Genomic DNA, 25,400 nt, shown 5'->3' with positions numbered 1-25,400 from the left:
GTGAAGGTCACAGGGATTGTGCTGGTACAGTAATGAGCAGGGGAGTACTGTGTTTGGTGGATGTAGCTCACTGATGCAAAAACTTAACTTGAGAGTATGGTCAGTTGTTACCTGCCTAGTAGGAACAACACTTTGCGAATTGTATCTTTCATGATGACCGGCCTGTAGTTTGCCAGTTCTACTCCTTAGAGAACAGACAGCTTTTGGTTTCAGATGTCTGCCATGCCTTCCTGTGCTGGTGGGATGTGTAGTGATGTTTGCTCTCTGAAAGCAGCTCCACTTACGGAGAGGGAGGCAAGCAGGTGAGCAGTAATGACCTGGCTTCACTTACTTCTATCTAGCAAAGAGTAAGTTACTAATTACTTCTGATGTCACAGTTTGTTTTCCATTGGATATGACCCATCCTTTATGCTTTCACTTTTTTCTTTACTTGTATTATTTTCCCTGGTTTTGAACCTTGGGGAGAACTCTGTAATTCTTTTTCTGTGGTGATTCCACCCAGAATAACTGAGTCATGAAAAAGTGGTGCAGGTGGTACCACAGCTTCCTGCACTACCTGCCATGATATCCAACACTGTTACCATACACACAGTGCTGATGTAGCAGACACTTGCAGGGGACTTTTCTGGATGCCTGGGGTATATTTCTTTATCTTTGTCATATTACCAACCAGATTTTCTGTGAGCTCAAAAAACAAAAGTAAAGAAATCATGCAACAACATACGACATAAAATTGTGAGCATAATATTGCAGTTTGGTTCCTAGCAACACAAGCTTCTATAAGCAAGGCACAAGTTTCTCCCCATCCTAGTTGCATCCTCACATTTGGTTGTAAAAAGCAGAATACATTGAACATATTTCATTGATAATACGTTTATGGTTGCAATGGCAATGTCTATGCAATGGAATTGCAATAGATTATAATCTAAGATTTCAGGACAGACCTTGTATAAGTCCTCTGCTGTATGCAGCCTTGTTTTTATGCCCCTATTTATTTTTTTTTTTTGTTCCCCACCCACTACTTAGGAAGTAGCTCAAATAATTCATTTCTTTTAAAAAGAATTGCTCTAATTAAATGTCTGTTCAGATGTGTATCGTGCAGGCACTTCTTAGAAGAGTGTATTTCTAGAAAATGTGTCCCGAGTCAATTAAATTGAAAGTTCAAGGTAAGGTTCATGTAATTGAAAATATAAAGGGTATCTAAAAGAGAAGATGTATTTGTTCATGCCACCTACTAGATTCCATGAGGTATTATTCTCATCACTATTCATGTTTTTGAAGGATAAAGGCTTTTCTAATACAGCTGCTGGGCTAACTAGATTTTTGAAGGATAATTTTTGTAGGCTTTTGTTAATACGAGGGGGGCTCATTAAACAATACTAAAAGGAGGTGACAGTATAGTACTGGAATGCATATTTAGAGAAGTGGCGGCTTAATAATGAGGCAAAAATTTCCATAATTTCCTTACAATGGTTTTTCATTTATGGTGGGTTTCATGGATTGTACAGTGTATTATGGATGTAATGAAAATTGACTGATTGAAAATTTAGTTCTGACATTTCCACTTAATTGCATTTTAAAGCAAAAAAATCTCAGTGTACAAAATTCTTTATTCTGTGGAGACCTGCACAACTTTAAGAAAGTTAAAAGAAGGCAATGCTTATTATGGAGAATATTCAGCTTAACTTTTTCCTCCCTTGCTCCAGTTATAGTCCCAGAAGATACGGCAAAATGTTAAAGCTGTGAAATAACATTAAAATGCCATTTAATGTGTCAGGGGAAACGTTGTTTATTTTTTTTACCTCGGATAAAAAGATCTGAATAAAAGCTTTTTCTTCTGTAGTGCTCACAGGTTTTCAAGTAAATGGAGATGGCTGTTGCTAGCAGCATATTATACCAGATGCAGTTTCCTAGGGATGTGTGCATTGTTTGCTGGAGACAGGTCTTATTGTCTTGCCTCAAGGCATTAGGTTGAGTCTCTAAGACTATTTAAGTAGTGATTTTTGTCCTTTGAGCTAGTGGAGTGTCACATGGTGCGATGTGACATTTTTAGGTAATGCAAGAAGTGGTTGTTTTTTCACTTGGATATGTAGAAGTAGGTGACCTCTGAAGTTTTTGCAAAGCCCTTAAAAAAGAAAAAAAAGAATTGCAGATTTCAGACACTTGTTGCTAGGTTCCCTGTCTAAAAAATGTAATAAATTGGCAGTTCATTGTATTTCTTTATCCACAGAAATGTTATCAAGGAAGAAATGAAAGGGTCTGCATTTATAGTCTACACCTTAGCATGCAAATAGAGGACCAATACAGCTGTCTATGATGAATGTCTGAAGATTTCCTGAAAGTCCCACTAAAATAAAATCAAGTATTTTATAGGGATTAACTGCAGTGATGTTACATATGATGTAGCGGGCATAATAAACTTTCCTGTTATTTCACACTTGTCTGTGTATAGGATATTTATTTTTTTTCATTTGAAATATCTCATTTTTGTGCTAACACAGGTATTTGTAGGATGATCTGTAATCTCCTTTAATACTACAATTTGTGTGATCTTCTGAGATGTCATTTGAGCTGTAGTTTGCAAAATAAATCCATATTATGAGTATGAAGTGAAAATTGTGTGTAGTGGAACCATGTGGTACCAGTCTGTTTTGTGTGGTTTTGCTTTCTTTTTGTGTGGGTTTTGCTTTGGTTTGGTTGTGTTGGTTTTTTTTGTTTTTTGTTTTTTTCTCTCTTCATTAAATTTGCATTTGCTGGAGATCTCCAGATACTCAGTGTTGCATTCTTGCACTTGTTGAACGTGTCTTTCTTGAGTGCATTCATCTTGGAGACAGCTTGAGCAAGCTGAAGAGTATGAAATTGTCTAAGCAATTGTGTGTTTTGGATAAGATAATTTTTCTGAAAAATGTTATGACATGTCTTAGCCTGTTCCAACATAATAGTAAACACTTCATGAATCCATACATTGCTGGAGAAAATGTGAATTTACAAGGTTTCTAGTTTGACAGAAGTCTGCCAGGAGGTTGTGACACAGCATGCTACTGTGAAAGATAGTTTGTAGAGCAACTCATAATATGTCACACCTAGCAACTCTGCTAAAATTATTCAGTGCTGCTTTTCTTCACTGGTTTGCACATTATAATGTGGCAGTCATGTTGGGTTAATGTGTTAATGGATGATCTTCATAGTATAGTGAACACAAGCAGGTTTTGCATCTCACTGTTTTGTATGCAGCTGGTAGTTTTGTTCAGGGCTTCCTGTAGTTTCAAGATTCAGTGATGGCTTGATGTTCAGTGTTGAATTCAAAGTGAGTCAAAACATTACTAACAAAATGAACAGTGTTAAGCCATTTAATCTTTGTGTTTTGGTTTCCTACTTGGTGCTAAGGTAGCATCAAAGCTAAGGAATTTTCTAAGTTAACATCGAGACAAATGTTTCTCTGCCAAAGGCAAGCAGCTAAAGCTTGAAAATGCTCAACATGATTTTAAGTAAACAATCACTTAACCTTTTTTTTCAGTAAATGCACATTTAGAAGTAAATAAACATTTTCAAGTAAACATCAGAAGTCATGATTTGACTGGTCCTTTCTTACTAGTGCTACATACATGCTTGTGTTGTGAGCTCTTACCTGTGTAGTCTTTCCCTTCCATTCTGTATAAGTTTTCTTGAATTGTGCTTAATATCTCTGTTCCACCTTTCTTGACCAGATTCTCTGCTATCAGTGTGACAAATAGAGGTTTCAAGGTTGTGCTTTTGTCTAAGATATACAGTGGTAATGGTCTCTGTAGATGCTTTCCAGCCTGAGCCATATGTGCTGTGGCCTGATAGCTTCATATATGGGATTCTTCTGGTGTGTTACTTTGTTTTATGTCTGAGGTTCAGACAAGTTACTTCTGATTTGGGAATTGTAGTTGCTTTCCTGTGTCTCATGCAGAATAACTTAAACTTTGAACCTGAAAATGATCAGTGTTCAAAATATTAACACACTGTCTGTCCTTCTTTAGGAAAGCCCAACAAGAGAGGAAGAAAGTGGTTCTAGCAGGCTGTGTGCCACAAGCGCAACCTCGTCAAGACTATCTAAAAGGCTTGAGTATTATAGGGGTATGTATCTTTATCAACTAGAAACTAAAGGTTTTCATAAATGTTGTCATTATGCCAATATCAGTACATAGACTTTGTGGTCTTTCTCTGAGAAAAAGCAGCAGAGAAGCTTGGTACCCACCTCCCTCCCCCAGTAAGTCATCTTGCATTATGCAGCATGTAAGTCTTCTTTCATCCAGGCTGATTTGGTTTGGTTGTGGCATGAGGGGAGAAGGAGAGGGGTACTCTTGGTGGAACTGAAAAACATTCAGGCTTCATCCAGAATAATGAAGATACCTATTGCCATATTCTTTAAAATATCATGGTGTATTTCTTTGTCTTAAAGCAAATAAACTCTTTGCTGAAATTAGTGGAAGAAGGATAAAAGACCACATCATATAAATTATACAGGCACATCTGGGGGTTTGGTGAGTGGTTTGTTGTGGTTTTTTTTTACTTTACACTATTAAGCAGAAAGGCAAATAACAGTGATTATTTTGTTGAAATTTGGGGCAGTCTGAAGAGTTAAATCCACCAGTGACTGAATTGTTAAGCAGTTACCAGTGTTTTCTTTGAAAATGATAACTAGAAAGCTTTTGACTTCATTTAGTTAGCGAAGTGCCTTCAGTATCCTCTGGGGTGAAGTACTACTGTATAATTGAATCACCTTTGTAAATCAATCATGAAAACCCAGGAGTCAAAGCACAAGCTGACAAAGATTCTTCATTTTTCAAGCCTTTAGATTAAAACTTGATTAATTTATAAAAGGCATGTTTGAGTTGAAGCAGTGTCATTAGGTTCAGTGTGTGAGAATGACAATGATGCTGTTCTCTACTATGCTGAGTCAGAGCAGGTGACTGTACAGCATCATTTCTGCATTTTAAAAATGTAAAGAGGTCAATGTGTTTCCACTTAAGTGTCATGAATTCAGGTTGAAACTAAGATAGGAACAACACAAACATTCTGAAGCTTTCCGTTTGATTACAAGATCATACCAGGTAGTGGTTCAAGCTAATTTAGAAGTAAGATAATAGTTTGTTTGGAATTCAGAAGAAGATGGCTCCATTAACTGATTTATTAGAATTCTTTACAAAGATGGGCTTTGTGCTATCTGAATCTTTTCATGGTTGCTGTCACTCAAAGTGTTTTATTTCCCCCGCCTTTTTTTTTCCCAGCTGCCATTCTCAGTGATGTTAACATCTATAAACTTAACTCAGTGCCCCGAAATGGTATTCACGGACTGTAAAATGCCACACTGTATAGGTACAGTTTAAAGGAAGAAACAAACTTTCCATGCCACTCTACTGTCTTACTTTACACAAATATATGCAAGAGAACTGTGCTGCTCTGTTATCAGTAAGACTCTGGCTAATTATACTTTGTGCAGCAGGATAAGAAAAACAAAGTAAATGGTGAATGGATTTTGCTTTGCTCAGAAGCAGCATAGTCATATGTGATTTGTAATTGGTCATAACAGTAAATGTAAAGATATCTAGACATGTGAAAATCGAGGGAGAAAAAGGTGAGTCACTGTCCTTTGAAGAGTGTAGTTTGGTGTTTCAGTTTTGATGATTTTAACACAAGAAACTTAGGGAAGCTGAAGTTTGATCTTAGTTTTTTAAATCATTGTTTATTTACTTTCAACTTTCACTTCTAGGTAACACAGTTTATGAAAATTAGCCTCTTAATTTTGGTACCTAGAACTAGTGTTCAGTGAAAAATATTTGTAGTTTTGTATTCATTACAGAAAGAAAGATTTCTGTTAGGAGCTGAAGTACACTGTTAACTGCAGTGTTCCCAAGTCCTTTTGGACTGGAGCTGAAAATACTGAAACATGATCCTTGCCATGTAGGACAATGTCTTCTAGCTGTCATTGTGGTAAAATTTACTGTGCTTTAACTAATAGATGCTTTAGGTTGGAAAGGCCTTAAACTTTAGGCATAACTGTTAACAGAAGCAAAGCTAAGAGCAGATACTGTCCATATTTTCAGTTTGTATATTTAAGATTTCCTTTCATTTTACAAAGACTGTGTGTGAGGGGGTGACTGCATGTAAGGGATAAGAGTTGTTATCTTACTATTGCAAAAAATATTTTTGAAACGAAGTTTTGACAGAATTGAGAAATAGAAAACATTCTGTTGGCAGTATGATACTGATTCTGCTTTAAAATTTTAAGCACCAAGTGTACAGTTTTGGAAATCTTGCTTTACCACCAGGTTGGTCTCATCTTCAACTTGGCTCAAAGATACAGTTGATTTATTGCTGCTTATGTAAGCTCTGCTTTTTCTTTTTTTCTCCTTCTTTTTTTTTCTTTTTTTCTGAAGAACAGTGCTGAGAATGTGGTTATTTACCAGCAATTATAACTCCCCTGGGGCAGCTTTCTGAAGGCAGAGTGTGTCAGAGGGCTTCTCTGCTCATGTTATGATGGAGGAGGGAGTTGAGATGTAACTACCAGAGAAATCCTGGTAACATGGGCTTGTTTTGGTCTGCACTTGAGAAATAGTGGACCAAACTTCAGCTGTTCTTTATTTATTCCTTGACTTGGGCAGAAGGGAAGGAAGGGCAGCTTCGCATGGTTGTTACCATTTGTGATACACATTACTGTGTTTTTATGTTTCTTTAAAGTCATTACCACTTTTTAGAAATAATGTGAGGTAGGGTTTTGCCAGAGGCTGTATATAAGGCAAACCATAGCATAACATGGCAAGGTAAAGGGGCTGTTTCCTGGAAAGGGGAAGGTCTAGGTAGTAATAAACCTGCCAAGTGTGGAAAGCACACAAAACACGTAATGATGCATTACAGAGGTTCACAGCCATTTACACTTTGGTGGTTTCCAAAGCTTACACCTTCATGTTTGGAGTATTGTACCCACTTCAAACTCAAGTGCATGTATGGTATTGCAAAGAGAAATCAACTCTTGCAGTTAGGAGTTGTTCCTCACTTGTAAATTGCTAAAAAGAAGGATATGTGACTTTGTTTATAGTGATTGTTTTCACGGGATTATAGGGAAGGGAGGGACAAGGGGGAATTAAAGAATTAGCAGACATTTTATGATCTGGGACTCATGAATGTAGGTAGTTCTAGGGTTTTCTCACTTCCTGAAATGCCTACAAGAGCATGCAGACCCCTTGTTCCCAGGGGTAAGTTGAACCACTGGTATGGGGTAAAACCTTTTGTTTCTTTGGCACTTGTCTGGAGTTTGAAGGTGTTTGATGCTGTGTGTTGGAACCCCTGACCAGTTTTCTGAGGGATCATAGGGTTTAAAAGTCTTCACAGGTCCTGTGTATCTGTACTTTGAAATCATCAAAATTACTGGGCATACTGAAAACATGGGGCTTAGCACACGTGTATCCTGTTAAAGGCATGCAGTAGCTACAGAAATGTATCTCTTCCTGAGTGAGAACCCCAGTTCTCCTTCCTTATCCATCTTTCCTAATGTATCTATCATCTGATGCAAAAGACCTGTCATCTTCTGCCATACAGCCATTTTCCAAAGGACAAATTTCAGCCTATTCTTTTATCTGCACAAAATATATCCAGTATTGCCAAGGCTATAATCCTCCCTCTGCTGCTACACCAAAGTCAGAAGCTGTAGGTCCTGTGCATGGTAAAAATTATTGCATGTGCTTTGGCCTGGTTGACCCTGAAGGCACTGCTTCCAGGAGAAACATGTAGCCATGAGAACTTCCCTGCAAGGGCTTCCTGCATTCCCCTGAATAACCTTTTCTAAATTCTCCAAATACACTTTTCCTGTGGCTGTTATATTCTGTAAGGTGAGCTTTAGGTAATTTTTTTTTAATATCCAGTAGCAAGAGTGATTAGTGGAAGTGCTGAAAAGTGGTAGCAGCATGTTTAACTCTAGGAGCACTGCTATGAAGCAGATGATTCAGTATAAAAAATGCTAAGTACATTATGAAGAGTAAGCACTTGATGTGTCAAGCTGTACATCTGTAATTGGTTTACACCAATGTGCTTTTTAGGTCTCCATTTGTAAACCCCTCCATTAAGCAGGCTTTAGCAGTGCCATTGTAAAAGAAAAAGCAGCGTGACTGTATTGAGATGCCAAATGCTTGTACATTGTTACTGCTTTGGTGTCCTAAATGAGGATGATGTGTTGTACGATATTACTGATGTTCAGTTCATACAAGCTTCAATGATGTTTGGAAAACAGAGATAATGATGCTTCCCTACGTTGCGGTGTTTGTGTGGTCAAACTGCGTTAAATATTGAAAGCCTCTCTGCTGCCCTTAAACTAGAGCCTTGCATAAATGCAAATATCCACTGTGTACTTCATGAAAGGCTAATTTGATGGAATTTTGTTTTGAATGATTTGAATTAGCAGAATTCTTGGAAAGCCTGTTGAAAGCCTTGGAACAGGTGCACACTGTTCTGTAACTTATAGCCAAGAATGATTTAATGCAAAATTCATGCTCAGTCAGTACCTCTCAGCTGGTCGGCTTTGGCTTGTGAATTGCCAATGCTGATATTCAGATATGATGCTTGAACCTGGAAAGCCAGGAAAGAATTATTCCAGTTAAGCACCTGCTTTTAAGCTGAGAATTGGACATGCAAATAGAATCTATCAATTTCCACAGCAGTTACATACTGTCCCATGAATCAAAAGGTGTAGGAATTAATTTAGATTAATTTAGATAAGAATTACACTTGAGCTGCGTCAGTGTTTAGCAATGAAAATCAGTTGTTTACATGTTTCTGTGGGGTAGTCTTCCCTTTAAAGTCTGTGTAGAGCCTGCTCTCAGAATACCTTCCTAAACAAGAATATTGCCCATTACTATGGTCAGTGCTGTCAGTAAGGGTTTTAAACACAGATGTTATCCCTCTGAAGCCAGAGTGGCTAATCACATGCCTTTTGAAGTTATGTATTCAGGCCTGGATTTATGCTGCCTAAGTGCTGTAATTTGAGACTCTGTTTTGCTCAGCTCCCTTTATGGTCAGTGGAGATAATTATCTCTGAAATAATCTAGATTTTTAGAAGATCTGAAGTGACTTTTGAAGCTGTGTATTTCTCTTTTACTGGCTTTAGAGAGGGGATAGGCTGAATAGGCTTTTAACATCCAGCATCTGACAGAGCTGCCTAAACAAGGTGAGACGAAGGTGAGGTTGGTGAATGGGAGTTAAAAACTTCAGGATTATGAATAGCAGGTTGGAATTAACCTAGGGTTTTCCTAGATGAGGAAAAAAAAGAAATTTCTTTATTTCGAAAAGTTTTATCTATGTTTACTTCCAGGGTGTTCAGAAGCAGCTGAGTGCTGATGGTTTCCTCCAGCAGTAACCTCATGCTGTGCAAGCAAACTGCTGTCCTTCACTATATTCCTATATTGTGGGTACCCTTTCCTCAGTTTCTCAGAACCATTGGCTGAGTTGTTGGGTTTTACTTTGGTTGGCAGAGTTTTTTCAATAAACATTGAATAAACATAGTCTTCAGTATTTCTTGTCTTTATCCTGCCTTTACTGTCTTCAAGATGTTTTTGATAGTCATTTTCTGATACTTGATGTGCTTACAAATTGCTTGTGCTACCTCTGGGAAGCTCAGGGAAGGGAAAGGGCCTTTGGGGAAGGCTCTGGGAGGAATATCCGGAGAGAGTTGGTGCTATCGTGTCAATATCAGAGAACCTTTAACCTTCAGACCTTCTATAGTGGAAAAGACATTTCCTTTGATGCTGAAAGGGAGCAACTGCATTTGCCCTGGGAAGGGGCCCAGAGAAGGCTGATTGTGGCTGGAAACCTGGCTGCTACTTTTAACCAGCAGTGGTAACTGTCAGTTTCTGGGAGCTGACACTCATCAGAGGGTGAAACCACAACCTTCTTGTGCAGCCAGTGGTGGCATGTATCAGAGATCTCATACTTTTATCTCTGATTCATTTTTATTTGCTGATGATTCTACCAGGTTAATCCCAGTCCCCCAGGAGAAACAACAGTTGTCAGCTGGATGATGTGGATCCCTTGTGACGGCTTACAGAAATGGCTTGTCAGACACAGAAATTACTCTGTAATCTTGTGATCTGGAGAGAATATCAGGAAGTTTCTCTTACTTTCATGATAGGTTCGCGGCTGCAGTTTTCTACATAGCTTTCTTTGAGCTGAGGCTTGCCAACCAACTTCTATGGAGTACAAAAGCTGGGGGTGAATGTGCAACCTCTCTCTTAACTGCCCATTAAGAGCATTTAGTTTATAGGAGCTCTGTTAGAGGCTGTTTTTCCTAGAGCTGATCTGCAAAACTGTTCAGGGATGTTAATGCTGGTTCTGAGACAACTTGGATAATGTCTGAGAGCTTGGAAGAATTTGTGTGACCATCCTCAACGTGCATGTCTGTCTGCACTCGCAGACCACCTGGTGTGAGACTGCAGACATAGCACATTACAGACATGTCTTAGGGCTGTTTACATCTCGCAGTCATCTGTTGAATGGGATTGTGACAGCACAAAGGGAACTGGGGGAATTTATCTGATGACAAATGAGCCATGAGTGTGTTTCTGTATTCCTTCTCTAATTACTGGTGCTTAGTTGGAGAGCTCAAGGCTTCTGTCTCAGTGCAGTGCTGGCATGCCCTTGGTTTGAAATGTGGCTGGCTTGCAGTTGTGTGTTCAGGAGTGACCTGCAGCTTCAGCCCTAGCATGGATCCCCCATTATCTGCCATGTGTATATAAGAGTTGGATACATGTGATAGCTGATCTGTACTTACCCCTAGCTCTGATCTCACCAGGAAAGCTCAAAGATTTTTCCTCATCTTTGTTTCAACTCAGGCGTCATGCTTTGTTACAACTCTCTTCTTTTTGCTTGCTTTTTTGACCAGTACGTTTCTTGCATTGACTACTCCCACATAGACTAGAATAGACTAGTTAGGGTGGGAAAGGACCTTAAGATCATCAAGTTCCAACCCCCCTGCCATGGGCAGGGACACCTCACACTAAACCATATCACCCAAGGCCTCATCCAACCTGGCCTTGAACACTGCCAGGGATGGAGCATTCACAACCTCCCTGGGCAGCCTATTCCAGTGCCTCACCACCCTAACAGGAAAGAATTTCCTCCTTATATCCAATCTAAACTTCCCCTGTTTAAGTTTTAACCCATTACCCCTTGTCCTATCACTACAGTCCCTAATGAAGAGTCCCTCCCCAGCATCCCTATAGGCCCCTTTCAGATACTGGAAGGCTGCTATGAGGTCTCCACGCAGCCTTCTCTTCTCCAGGCTGAACAGCCCCAACTTTCTCAGCCTGTCTTCATACAGGAGGTGCTCCAGTCCCCTGATCATCCTCGTGGCCCTCCTCTGGACTTGTTCCAACAGTTCCATGTCCTTTTTATGTTGAGGACACCAGAACTGCACACAATACTCCAGGTGAGGTCTCACGAGAGCAGAGTAAAGGGGCAGGATCACCTCCTTCGACCTGCTGGTCACACTCCTTTTGATGCAGCCCAGGATACGGTTGGCTTTCTGGGCTGCAAGTACGCACTGCTGGCTCATGTTCATTTTCTCGTCTACCAACACCCCCAAGTCCTTCTCCGCAGGGCTGCTCTGAATCTCTTCTCTGCCCAGCCTGTAGCTGTGCCTGGGATTGCTCCGACCCAGGTGTGGGACTTTGCACTTGGCATGGTTAAACTTCACGAGGTTGGCATCAGCCCACCTCACAAGCGTGTCAGGGTCCCTCTGGATGGCATTCCTTCCCTCCAGCATATCAACCGAACCACACAGCTTGGTGTCATCAGCAAACTTGCTGAGGGCGCACTCAATCCCACTGTCCACGTCAGCGACAAAGATGTTAAACAAGACTGGGCCCAACACCGATCCCTGAGGGACACCACTCGTAACTGGTCTCCAGCTGGACATTGAGCCACTGACCACAACTCTTTGTGTGTGGCCATCCAGCCAGTTCTTTATCCACCGAGTGGTCCATCCATCAAATTGATGTCTCTCCAATTTAGAGACAAGGATGTCGTGTGTGACAGTGTCAAATGCTTTGCTCAAGTTCAGGTAGATGATGTCAGCTGCTCTACCCCTGTCCATCACTTCCGTAGCCCCATCATAGAAGGCCACCAAATTGGTCAGGCAGGATTTCCCCTTAATGAAGCCATGGTGGCTGTCACCAAGCACCTTGTTGATTTTCACGTGCCTTAGCATGTCTTCCAGGAGAATCTACTCCCAAGATTTTGCCAGGCACAGAGGTGAGACTGACTGGTCTGTAATTCCCCGGGTCATCCATTTTCCCCTTCTTGAAAATGGGGGTTATATTTCCCTTTTTCCAGTTGTTGGGAACTTCACCTGACTGCCATGATTTTTCAAATACGATGGCCAGTGGCTTAGCAAGTTCATTCGCCAGCTCCTTCAGGACCCGCGGATGGATTTCATGAGGTCCCATGAACTTGTGGACGTTCAGATTTTTTAAGATGGTCTCGAACCAATTCCTCTCATACAGTGGGCCCAAGGTCTTCATTCTCACAGTCCCTGTGTCTGCCTTCCAAGACTTGGGTGGTGCGGTCAGAGCCTTTGCCAGTGAAGACCGAGGCAAAGAACTCATTCAGAACCTCAGCTTTCTCCAAATCCTGTGTAGCTAGTTCACCCAAGAGCTTCCTGAGGGGGCCTACGTTCTCCCTAATCTGTTTTTTATTTGCTGTGTACCTGTAGAATCCCTTCCTGTTATCCTTAACATCCCTAGCCAAGTTTAATTCTAACTGCACCTTAGCTTTCCTAACCTGGTCCCTAGCTCCTCAAACAACATCCCTGTACTCTTCCCAGGCCGCCTGTTCTTCCTTCCACTTCTTATAAGCCTCTTTTTTCATTTGAATTTTCCTCAGCAGAAATTTCCTCATCCGATGGGTTTTGCCAGCGCTCTTGTCCTATAGTCTCAGTCCAGATTTCTGCATTATCAGTGTAGTCCTGCTCAGCTGCTTGCTCCACTCTGCCATTAGTTTTTGTTCTACTCGAGTCCTAATGGAGAACCATTTGTGATGGACAAATTCCTATGTATATGCCCATACTACGAACAAGTTCTCACAAGATCTGTGGCGCCAAGTATGGTGTACTAACTACATCCAGCAGTAATGTATCTGCTGTCAGTCTGGAAGGTTTGGTTTGTAGAGACTCGTTACAAAGAAACGCTGAGGAATGGTATTTTCTCTTCATATGCCACTAAGAACTTTTATGTCTCTGTGCTTCATAGGCTTCCTGATGGAGACATTATTGGGTCTTTGCTTAAGAAGTTTACAGATGCCTTTGATACCACTCCAGAACAGAATTATCCATAAAGTTAGTGAGATGTGGGGAAAAGAATCCTGCAAGCCTTTGTATACTTCATAAAATTTAATTACCGTGACTTTGTGATTTTTTTTCTCCTTTTTCTTTTTTCCTCCCTTTTTTCCAAAGAGTAATCCTCTGAACCCTTCCCTCATCTTAGTCCAGATTCACCTCAGTTTTACTAAAATACTTTTATCTTCATAAATGAAGATGGGAAGTATTCCATCTTTTCTTCTTGAGCTCTTGTGGCTTTAGCCAAATATTTCCAATAATCGTAAATGAAAAATACTTAATGTGGGACGTAACATGTAAGGCAGAATAAACATCCATTTCTAGTCACAGATCTCATCTCTCGACCTACAGTTTTAATTATTTACCTGAACTGAATTCTTGACAGATATATTCAGAATAATCTATCTAATTAAATAAAAATACAATATACTGGTTGTTCTTTCTGCATCTTTATTTAACAGGTGGTTTAATGCAGGAGCTATGCAAATTCCTCTTATGTACAGTACAGAAAATAATCAGGTGGCTCAGGTTATGAACCAGCTAGGTTTCTCTTGGTTTAAAATGATTATGAACTTAAAGTTTAGTGTTGAGACGTGTAGCAATAATATTTTAGGCAATGTATTTGCCACAGACTGTGTTCTCTGTCTGTAGTTTAAATGTGTGCACTTCTGGTTTCAAGTTGCATCTTCAAATCTGGTTTTAAAACATCAAGTAGAAAGTCTTTATGTAAGTATCTTAGGTCATAGTTTTTTAACTTTTATCCAAAAGGGATAGGCACACAAGAATGTGAATATGCACATGTTCCACACAACTGCTTAAGTGGGCTTTCTTTAAAAGTAGATTGCTAAATATTGACATATGTTTATAATATGAATGCTTGTATTTCAGCAGAGGATTTAAATATATATCTTTTAATAAGAGTATAAAATGCCCATATTAGTGATACTTTAAATAATTTATGTTCTAGAACTCGTAACTAATATGCTGTATTCAGAAATATGAAGCGGCAGAGATCTGTGTTTTGAAAAGGCTGCATTTCGAAAGGTTTAAGAAAAAAAATAGTTCTACATGGACTTGATCCAACAGCCAGACAAGGAAAGGAACAGACTCCCACTGACTTCTGTTGGGAACTCCATATCAAACACCAGCTACAGATGAGCTTTTTTTTTTTTACTGCTATTAAACCAATTGGAAAATGAATGTGAAATAGAGATGACTGCAAACATGCGTTTACAGGAAATGACAAACTTGGCGGTTTAAGGGCAGAGAGACTTAATGGTTTTGATGCAAGGGGTCCAAGTTCCAAGCTCCTTGTTGCAGACCAGGTTCAGCTCTTGAAGCCTCTGCAACTTGTGCTTTTCAGCTTGTTTTTGAAACAAATCAGAAAAGAAACTCCAAGGAAATGACTGTAGAAATCATACTAAGTCTAGTTCATATAATGTAAAGATTAAAGAAGCAGTGTTTAAGAAGGAATGTTGTGGGAAAATTATAAACTAATCTAAATGGGCAGAGTATCATTTCCTGCATTGTATGTCAAAATCTATGGGGATATATTAGTAGACATTACATACAATAGGTGGTTTAGAGAAAAGTTGTAGGTAGAATCTCAGGTTCAAGAATTTGGTGTGTTCAATTTTGCAGTGTTAACGCTAATTCTGTCTACTTCATATACTGACATCTCTAGTATATTGGCTATTAACTTTAAATAAATAATAATATATCAAATAAGATATAGTTGAATATTTTATCACATTGTGGGTGAATTTTGGCAGACATAACAAAACATCAATCTGTTGTCTTTGCTGGAGATGCCATGTCACACTCATTAAATATTATTCTGTCCTGTGAAAAGCACTGGGGCTTTTCCTTCCATTTCCAAATGGAATGCTTGCTGTAAATCCAGGACTATGTCTTGTTCCCTTAAACTTGACCACAGCATTTTTAATTTCTTCCCATATCCCAGTGTCTTTCCCCTACAGTACTTAATTTTCTCCCCTGTAGTCTGCCCTCACAATATCCTCAGCTGCTTGTGTTCTCTACCACCTACTAATTTGATGTTGAGACTGTGGGCTGTTTGAGCCACCTGGGGGCTGTTTGAGCCACCCAGGTACTGACTGCCTGGGTGAGCACTACCCTTCATGGACCATGAACAGCAGTTAAGCTGTGAATTTTTTTAACCATTTGGTGATTTTTTTGCTGAACTTACAGTTGCTATTTTTGAGGACAAAATTTGGTTTAAGTTAGATGGTGAGTTTTAAAGCTACTTTTGGAAAATGAACCAAGATGCACAGAAAAAAACTGTCTAAAAACATAGCCCCAGACTCTTTATTTCCCCTTGGTTCAGGAGAGCACACATAAGAAGAGTTTATATAAAGTATGTCCAGTTGTTGACTACGTAGATACTGAACTTCTGACTTTTTTTAGGTTCAACAGATAGATCGTGTAGTAGAAGTTGTGGAGGAAACTATTAAAGGTAAGCATCACACTTGAAATAACTGCAGCTAGTCTGAAAGATGTAAACATTAGCTAGCAGAAGTGCTGCTGTTACTTTCGTTATCAACCTAATTCTTGCTTTTTTCTGTATCTAAATGTTTGGACAGTGCTATACTTTGCTGTGTATGCTTTGTGTAAGTGGTTAATTTCAAAGATCTTTTCTGACAGGAGCTTTGTGGCCTGTTGGATTCATGGTAAATGATCTAGGGGAGACTTCAAGAAATCATTTAAGTTGCATCCGTGTAGGTGGATGTAGTGTATTGTTTAAAGTTTCTGTGCAATCTTAATGCAGTGCTGTATCTCTTATGTTTAGTCCTCCCGTGTTTTCTTCTTTTCACATTTTGGCTCACTTCCCTGAGACTTCCTTAGCAGGACAGATAAATTATCTGCTGGTTTAATGTTCTTCTGTAACTGTGTTCCTTGTTCTCTCTGGCTGTGTGCGTGTGTGTGTACACTCAGTACTTTGCAGTGAAGGGGGGAAAAGACAGTATTGTTTCTGCAGCCTGACTAGTAAATATTTGCTATTAAATAAATATATTTGTCTGGGTCTTTCTGGGTTACCTAAGTTTGTCTCCATTACTTATCAGGCCGTAAAAATTGCTGTTCCATGAAGCTTTAAATTACAAGGTTTAGTTTAATTGGCTGTACTTTCAATATAAACAAGTGTCTAGTCCACAAGACATTGCCTGTAACCTTAATGCTGAAGTATGATGTTTTTGAAGTACAGCATGAATATGTAGAAACAGAGCAAAAATTTAAAAGAAAAAGGATTCTATCAAGAAATTGTGTAGTGTGGTGGAAGGCTTCTAGAGTTTGTGGTTTGAAGGCCTTAAGATTTCATGTTACTTTGGATGCTTTCAAAAATGAGACCTGTACTTTTATGTACTCTCAATCAAAGCTTTTCCTAGTTTATCCTCACCTTATGACATCTATCTTTTCTTTTGAATATTGTACCATACAAATGAAGAAGAAAATGATTCAGTGTATTCATATTTGTTATTAAATAAGCCAATCTGTTTTCCCAGAATCATCACAGTGTTTATAACAAAGTGTTGGAAATGGGGATGCTTCATAAGAGCCTAAGAGAGCTGGGGGTGTTCAGCTTGGAGAGAAGGTTCAGAGGGATCTCATCAATGTACCTTTGTGGAGGGAGGGTATTAAGAGAATGCAGCTAGGCTCTTCCAGGTGGTGCTAAATGGCAGGACTGGAGGCAGTGGGCACAAACTGAGACACGGGAGGTTCCCTCTGAACATCAGGAGACAGTTTTTGACTCTGAGGGTGACAAGCAGGTGGTGGAATCTCCATCCTTGGGTTATTAAAAAATTGTCTGGATGTGGTCCTGGGCTCTAAGCTGCTCTGCTCAAGTGAGAGAGTTGGAACAGATGTCTTCCAGACACCCCTTCCATTATAACTCTTCTGTGAAAATAGAATTTAAATTGGAAAAACAATTGACAAATTGACCAGGGGTCTCATACGTATGGTAATGGTTACTTTTGCAAAAGCCAACCGTAAAAAAAACTTGTGTTACTTTCATTTAAATTTGTTTAAAGATAATGCATTAATTTATTTGTTTGGGAATCATTTTCCACTAGTGGTGAAGAATGTGAAGCACTCTTTCACTGTGTCAAGAAAATGGCTCCCCTGTTGGATTTGTTGAAAGCTTACTGTACTCCCAAAGAAAATTACTTCTTTGGAATTATTTAGAACACCTTCTATGAAATAGAAATGCCTTAAGGGCATTGTCAGGAAACTCTCTTCAGAACAGTGTCATTCTGCTGCTTCAAGAGATGGTTTCAAGACTAAATCTTTATGGTGTTCTTTACCTCATCCGTCTGAAAACAGTGTAATTGCTAGTTCCCAACTCTTCACTAAGGTAATTCTCCTACACACTTATTGTGTGACTTTTTATTCTTTTTATCAGAAAATGTAAAAGGTGTTAATATTTATTGTGATGGGGGTTTTTAGCTCATCAAACAAGTTATTTTTGTTTGCAGTTATTGAACTAACAGCCATAAGAGACAGAATTTTTGAGACCCTATGATTTCATTCTTATATCACCCTGACTTTTATTAGAGACTATTACAGAACTTTGGCATTTCCTAATTACGAGGTAAATTATCAGATAAACTGGCATTTCCTGGAGCGATCTTTAATAACTGTGTGGTATTTGTATGGAAGTCATGTCTGATTAATATTTATACTGTGTCCCAGAATGTTTTTTAACTAGAGGCATCTTCAGGTCCTTTTACTATGATACTGTAATTTATGATCTGAAACCTCTACACTGCCTTCTAGGAGTTAGACAAATGAATTCAATCTCAGCCTCAGAATTAAGTTTATAGAAGTCACAGTTGCTGTTGTGTAGCCAGAGTATGTCAGTCTTCCTGATGCACATTTCATCATGCAAAAACTCTGATTTAGAAGTTTAGTAAATCTTGCTTTATCTGCACAATACCTAAATTATAAGACTGGATTACAGCAAATTTTGCACCATTAGGGCACCCGTTTCCGTTCATCTGCTTAGTTTCCTAGTAACATGTTACAATGACATAGTATGTTAGGTAAGTATTGGTAAGGAGTTGCAATGTCTGTGAGCTAGGAGACAACACAGTTATAACTGATGAACTTTCCATCATTAATTAATATTTCTGTGCAGAATTTAAAGGCTGTTTGGTGATTGCTCAAGTCAGTATTTTATGAACCACTTTAAAAGCTGTCTTAAAATCCAGTGTGTGTGTACAAGCTTGCATCTAAACAGTTTATAGTAGGCAAGATAATCTATTTATTCCACAATTTGAAAGAGAAATGTTAACTGCTTACTGTGGAAATTCTTCTTTTCTTGGTTTTAAATTTAGGTGTTTAGGGAGTTGGGTCTTTCCCCGCTTTCTACACATGCTAGCTCTCAAATCCTATGTTATTAAAGTTTTCTGGAGGTGGGAGGCATGGAACAAGAATATTTGTATAGAGTCTGCTTTTAGCTTAGGCCTTAGGGAGATGAGGGGCACAAGTTGAATTTAGTCCATATTGTGTCTAATGCTTTCAGTTTTTTTCTAATGCTTATGTTTCACAAAACATAGTTTTACAATGGGTCATTAGACTTGATTATAAAAAACAACCAAAGGAAATTACTTCAGGGTTGAGCCTTTTATACTTCACATAACCTTTCTTGATTTCAGTCACGTTGACCTGTCTGGTGAAGCTGCCCATCCATTACAAGTTTAAACATTAACCAATATTTACTAAACTGTTAAATTGTCCTCGTGTGGTTAGTAATTATGGATTGCTGATAGTTGCAGTGTCAGTCTGTATGAAAATTAGCAGATAAAACCCCCCTTTACCCATGTAGGCTAAAGTATAGAATTTATACTGGTTTTCCTACCTTAGAGTGTGTGTATAGGAATGCCTGCATGTGAAATGGTACTTATATCTGCTGTTTGATTTCACTATAATTTGTTGATAACAGTTGTTAAATTACTCTTTTCCATTTCTGTGATTGTGAGAAGAGTAGCTTTGTCTTAAGAAGCTGATGGCAAGCCAAATGAAGAATAAAAATTGGAAGAGGCAGGAGTTTCTTTTTGAGGAAGAGTATCATTTGGCACTGAGTCAGGAAACTGACTGTGCTGAAGTACAGCTTGAGGAGGGTCAGAGGGAGGGTAGTGGCCTCATTGAGTCCCCGTTTCTGCATCCTTTGGAAGGATGTAGAAAGGGGGGATAGTTTTGGATGGGCTGTTTTATTTATTTCACTGTGTGGTGGGTTGACCTTGGCTGGCTGCCGGATCACTACTCAGCTGCTCCCTTGCTCCCCCTCCTCGACAGGACAGTGGAGAAAATAAGATGGAATAGCTCATGGTTCACAACAAGGACAGGGAGATCACTTACCAGTTACCGTCATGGGCAAAACAGACTTCATTTGGGAAAAATTAATGTAATTTATTGCCAATTTAAAATAGGGTAGGATGGTAAGAAACAAAGAGACAACTAAAACTACCTTGCCCTACCCCCTTCTTCCCAGGCTTAGTTTCCACTTTTTCATCTCTGACTCTTCCACCTCCTCCCCCTCAGTGCTGCAGGACGGGGAGTGTGGGTTGTGGTCATCCCATAACAAACAGCTCCTCTCTGCTGCTCCTGCCTCCTCACCCTGTTTCCCTGTTCCAGCCTGGGCCTTCCCATGGGCTGCAGTCCTCCAGGAATTGCTCCAGTGTGAGTCCCTTCCATGAGGTGCAGTCCTTCAGGAACAGGCTGCTCCAGCATGGGTCCCCCATGGGCTACTGCCAGGAGCCCTGCTCCTATGTAGGCTCTATGGCCTGCAGCTTCTTTGGTGTGTCTGCCTGCTCTTGTATCGTCCTTACAGGCTGCAGGGGGATGACCTGCTTCACTGTGGTCTTCTTCAGGGGCTCCAGGGGAATCTCTGCTGGGGTACCTGGAGCACCTCCTTCCCCTCCTCATTCTTTCACCTTGGTGTTTGCAGGGCAGTTTCTCGCACTCTTTTCCTCATTGCCAGGCAGTGATGTGCACTTTCTCACGCCACCAGTGACTGAGGGGCTCAGCTGTGCCCTGCGGTCAGTCTGTTGGAGTGGCCGTGTCCAGCAGAGGTCAGCCCCAGCTTCTCCTTACAAGAGGCTGCCCTGCAGTCCCTGGTGCCAGCACCTCGTCATAGACACCCCATGAACAGTACTACATCTTTACCAGTATTTCTGGGTAATAGAAGTACGTTTTAAACTGAGATTATTGGAAAGTCAAGGTACTACTGGGCAAAAATTATGCAAGGAGTTGTCTGTATTTGATAGACTAAAAAAAGTTTGTGGGGGGTTGTAATCAGGCTTTCAATAGGCAATATACAGAACTACAGCTTTCCAGTAACTTGGTGAAATGACTGGTTAAAAGACTGAGCATCACCCATTTCTATGTATTGATTGCTGATATAGTAAATGTAGTAAAGTCACCTCCTGCCCCTTTCTTGTGTCACTGGATTCAAAATTTTGGAGCTGTTTGTTGAAAGAAAAATAATTATAGGCTTTTGTTGTCATCTAAGAAAATGGCTTTATCTGTGGAAAAAGTGTCATTACTGAAACCGGTAGTGTTGGTTTTTCCCTGTGCTTATTTGAGAACTGCTTTGACAACAAGCATTGGCATATGAAGAAGCTGACTTGAAGCTATCCCACCTTACAGATTTTAAAGAAAGGGTTGTCATTCAGCCAAAACACTTTAATGGGATCAGTGGGTTGCATTTTGATTGCCTGTTTCTGACAGCTTAGGTAAAGTGTGACTACTGAAGGAATGAGTTCAAAATAGGAGTACCGTTATCTGTGACAGTATCAATTATGGGAGTTTAGCTTTGAAGACTGTAATTTAAAGAGAATCACAGAATCCCAAGGGTTGGGATCAGCAGATCATCTAGTCCAGCCCCCCTGCAAGAGCAGGGTAACCTAGAGTACATCACACAGGAACTTGTCCAGGCAGGCCTTGAATATCTCCAACGTAGGAGACTCCACCACCCCCCTGGGCAACCTGTTTCAGTGCTCTGTCACTCTCACAGTAAAGAATTTTCTCCTGATGTTCACATGGAACCTCTTATGCTTCAGTTTACACCCATTGCCCCTTGTCCTATCACTGGACATCACTGAAAAAAGCCTAGCTCCATCATCCTGACACTCACCCTTTACATATTTGTAAACATTGATGAGGTCACCCCTCAGTCTCCTCCAAACTATAGAGATCCAGCTCCCTCAGCCTCTCCTCATAAAGGAGATGCTCCACTCCCTTAATCATCACTGTGGCTCTGCGCTGGATTCTTTCAAGCAATTCCCTGTCCTTGAACTGAGGGGCCCAGAACTGGACGCAATATTCCAGATGCGGCCTCACCAAGGCAGAATAGAGGGGGAGGAGAACTTCTCTTGACCTACTAACCACACCCTTTCTAATACACCCTAGGATGCCATCAGCCTTCTTGGCCACAAAGGCACATTGCTGGCTCATGGTCATCCTCCTATCCACCAGGACCCCCAGGTCCCTTTCCCCTTCACTACTTTCCAGCAGGTCAACCCCAACCTGTACTGGTACATGGGGTTGTTCTTCCCCAGATGCAGGACTCTACACTTTCCCTTGTTATATTTCATCAAGTTTCTCCCTGCCCAACTCTCCAGCCTGTCCAGGCCTCGCTGAATGGCAGCACAGACTTCTGGCATGTCGGCCACTCCTCCCAGTTTAGTATCATGAACAGTAGAACACAATGAGTCGAACACAATGAGGAATATACAGTAATTACAGAAAAACTAGTTCTGCAAAGACAGATTTTAATTGCTTTTGTAAAACATCAATAAGGATTTTACTTACTATAAAAATCTTATCTACTGGGGCAACAGATTCCAATTGCTGTCAATTAGTTCCTGTTCTTACACCAAAGCTAGTTGCAATTTTTCTTGTGGCTGTTCAACTGCTTTTGGGCATGCAGTGACTATCAGGTGTGTGAGGCAATCCAGGAATTTAGGTGGGGTTTGTAATGATTTTTCTCAACGTAGTTATAACATTGATTTGGTTTAGAAAACTGTGAGGACTGACTGTCCCTCTTCTGACTTGCCATTGCTATGATTTGAAGTAGTTCACAGAAACTGAATGGGAGATAGTGCTGCAGAAGGAAGCAAGCAATGAGGGAAGGAAGGGGCAGATTGAAAATTGTGGTAGGAAAATTGTGTTTGCTCCTTGTTAAATTTACATGTGACATGCACAGGAAGGATTCCTTTTCGTCCAGACCTGTATGTTCTCTTTTCCACACCTTCAATGAATGACCATCTCAAAGGATCCCTGCTTTTCTGTCTTTTTCACGTTGGTTAGACTCAGGTGGGTTTAGCTCTGTTAGATTCCTCAGGGCTGGTAAATGTAACGAGTACCTTGTTCAAACCAGTCCAATTTAGTTATCTGTAGGAGGAGTACAAATAGATGGCAAAGGAGTAGAGATGAAAGTAGAAACTTGCTTTTGCATACAGTGAGAGCTTCAGCTCAATGTTTAAATCTAAGACTAAATTTATTCTGTTCAACCTGCACACCCTTAAACATTAGGCAAGTTACTTGTACTGCAGCAGCTGGCTCTGAGAATCCACCCTTGGGCATTTCCTGTCCCCAGAACACAGCCCGTTTCATCTGGTTCAGAATTTCTTTTCCTTGAAAGTTTCTATCCAAACTCTCCTGAGTCTTTGAGCAGCATCCTTCATCAAATGCATTTCTTCAGAGGGGTGAAGGCAGAGAGTCAGGGAAACTCATCCTGTAGCCAGTTCTTCATATTGTCCTTCTGAGCTGTGGAATTGTAGCCAGCACTTGGAGTTCACAAGAGTTTAATGTTTAGTCACTTTTTCAGAAAGACAATAACATCACATGATCTTGAAGTAGGGTGAAGTTATTGAATCCTGGAGAAAACAAAACAACAAGTGCTTTAATAGGGCATTTGAAGTGCTTTTGTTGTGAGAGAGGAAAGTCCTGTGGATGTGTCAAAAATGTTCTTGAATACTTATATCAATGTAAGATAATTTTATATGAACAGTAATTCCTTGCTAATAGTTATTTTCTGTTTTACTTGTTGCACTTCCCTGTTTTAGTGCTCACAGAGACTGTTACATTGCATGGTATGTCGGGGAAATACCAAGAATAAAGAGATATTATATGTTTAGTGGAGAGAAAGTGATGTATAAATTTCAGCAGTCTGGGCCACCTGCAGAGTGTTTTTTCTGAAGTTTATGAACTGCCTGTCTGTATTTAATATCTTGGTTTGGAAATGTCATAAAACTAATTTTAAAAATCCCATATTCACCTGCATGACACTCGTGTTCTAGAGTCTTCCAAAACAGAGCTGTTGTTGGATGCTAATTCCAAGTGCAAGGCTTAGTAGATGTATACATTTCAAGCTCACAACATATGTGCTGTATGCTTAGTAGTACCTACATGTTTCCCTAAAGTTTTTTTGAGTTAGTGTGGGGTGGAAGGCAGTAATTTTATCACAGAGTTCTGAATTGCAGAGACTCTGTCAAACATGCCACCTGCTATCAGGAACTTGATGGGGCTGGTTGCCAGGCCTGCAGCATGCTATTATCTGTGGTGCTGTGACACACAGAGGAAGATCAGTAAGTCTGACATTGGTCTGAACTATTCCCTGGCTTCCATGGGCCGCTTCCTGATTTACATCAGTTGAAGGAATTTGACTGTTACACAATATCCCCAGCTTTGATGATGTAGAGGAGGAATAATTTACATTAGTTGCTTGGCCAGAAGCAGGACATATATTCTCTGTTAGGTTTGGCTTTTCTCTGCGTTGTGTATTTAATTGCACTGGGAAATCCTGGGGTTGATGCTCAGGGATGCTTTCACTATGTAGCTAACCTGCTGCTGGCCAGCTGGGGTTGGGTTGGTTGGGAGCATTCATACAGCAAAGCCCTGAGCTGGTTAGTGTCCTTGTTTCTGCACTTGTGCATGTCTGGCAGCATGTGACTGCTCGGGAGAGCTTATGGATTCCTTTGCAATCAGTCATGTCTGTTGTGGAATCGCTTGTTTGTGCTGCAGGGCAGGGAGAAAAGATGAGAGCCCAGCTTAGGGTCTGCCCTTGCTACACAGGAGCTGCTTCCTTCAGAGGTAGATGAGGGCTCAGGCTCACAGCCTGTCTCCATACTGTGAGCTCACCAAGTCTGGGTTTAAAGCACCTCCAAATCAAAAGGATTTGGCCTCAAATATGAGTAACAGTCTGGGTTAGCTGTAGAGTGTGTTAGGCGATTTGTGTTGCATCCTGGTATTTCAGATGATATTTTTTTCTGTTAGTCTGACCAGAAGATCCCAAATAACTTGTTTAGAAGGTTGGTTTTACCCAGTAGTTACAGGGCTTAGAAGAACACAACTCTGGAAATAAATCTAGTACTGGAGTTTTGTAGTAGCCCCTTCTGTTTGCCTTTTCTGCCTTTACACATATTTTTTATTTGATCAGCTGTTATTTTCTCTTTATATTCTTGACGTTTTTGTTACTTTCAGTTAAGTTTCCTATTTTCACTTTGTATATTTTCTTGATGCTCCTTTCAGTCTTCATCGCTGATTTTGGTTCTTCTTTACACTTCTTTTGTTTTACTTTAGAGAAATTCATTACATTGTTTTCCCTTCATATGGCTTTACGTTCCTCAGTTACACTGCTCCCATGTGCCATTTTTTTCCAGTGTTAGACTTAAGGAAACTTTGTATTCATTAAGAAGGAAATCATGGTGGAAGGAAATGTGTGCAGGGTACGTAAAATAGTGCTTAATCCTTTACCCTGAAGATGCTGGAGAAATCAGACAGGTTGGTGAGAGATGGCTGGGAAGTACAGAACAGTACAAGGGCAGACTTCTTGTGAGGAAAAAAAAAAGCATCTTTCAGGAAATGGTGAATAACCTCTAAGCGTAATGAGGTAACTGGGAAAGGGAAAGAATGGGTAACAGAGAAGCTGAAAACAATAGAAATTGTTGCTGCCAAAGCTGGGGTTTCCTGCATCTTTGAGGATTTCTTTACACTCATGTTTTTAAATGCTTGAGATATCAGCACTGAACTCTGAAGC

The 25,400-nt window shown here is 40.1% G+C and overlaps 1 protein-coding gene across 2 annotated transcripts in view; it reads left to right on the top strand.

Moving 5' to 3' along the window:
• Positions 1–25,400, top strand: part of CDKAL1 (CDK5 regulatory subunit associated protein 1 like 1) — a 393,962-nt gene that overhangs the window by 109,775 nt on the left and 258,787 nt on the right. For both annotated transcript variants that reach the window (XM_061346396.1, XM_061346397.1), the window contains 2 exons: positions 4,005–4,101; positions 15,770–15,818. In XM_061346396.1, coding sequence (XP_061202380.1) covers positions 4,005–4,101; positions 15,770–15,818 — 146 coding nt within the window. The remainder of the gene's footprint in view (positions 1–4,004; positions 4,102–15,769; positions 15,819–25,400) is intronic.

This window comes from Neopsephotus bourkii, unplaced genomic scaffold (assembly GCF_033783945.1).
Source record: "Neopsephotus bourkii isolate Nb327-2 ecotype Australia unplaced genomic scaffold, CSIRO-AGI_Nbou_v1 NB_272, whole genome shotgun sequence".
Classification (NCBI taxonomy): Eukaryota; Metazoa; Chordata; class Aves; order Psittaciformes; family Psittacidae; genus Neopsephotus; species Neopsephotus bourkii.
The sequence above is the reverse complement of the archived record's forward strand: the minus strand, read 5'-3'. Positions and strand labels throughout refer to the sequence as shown.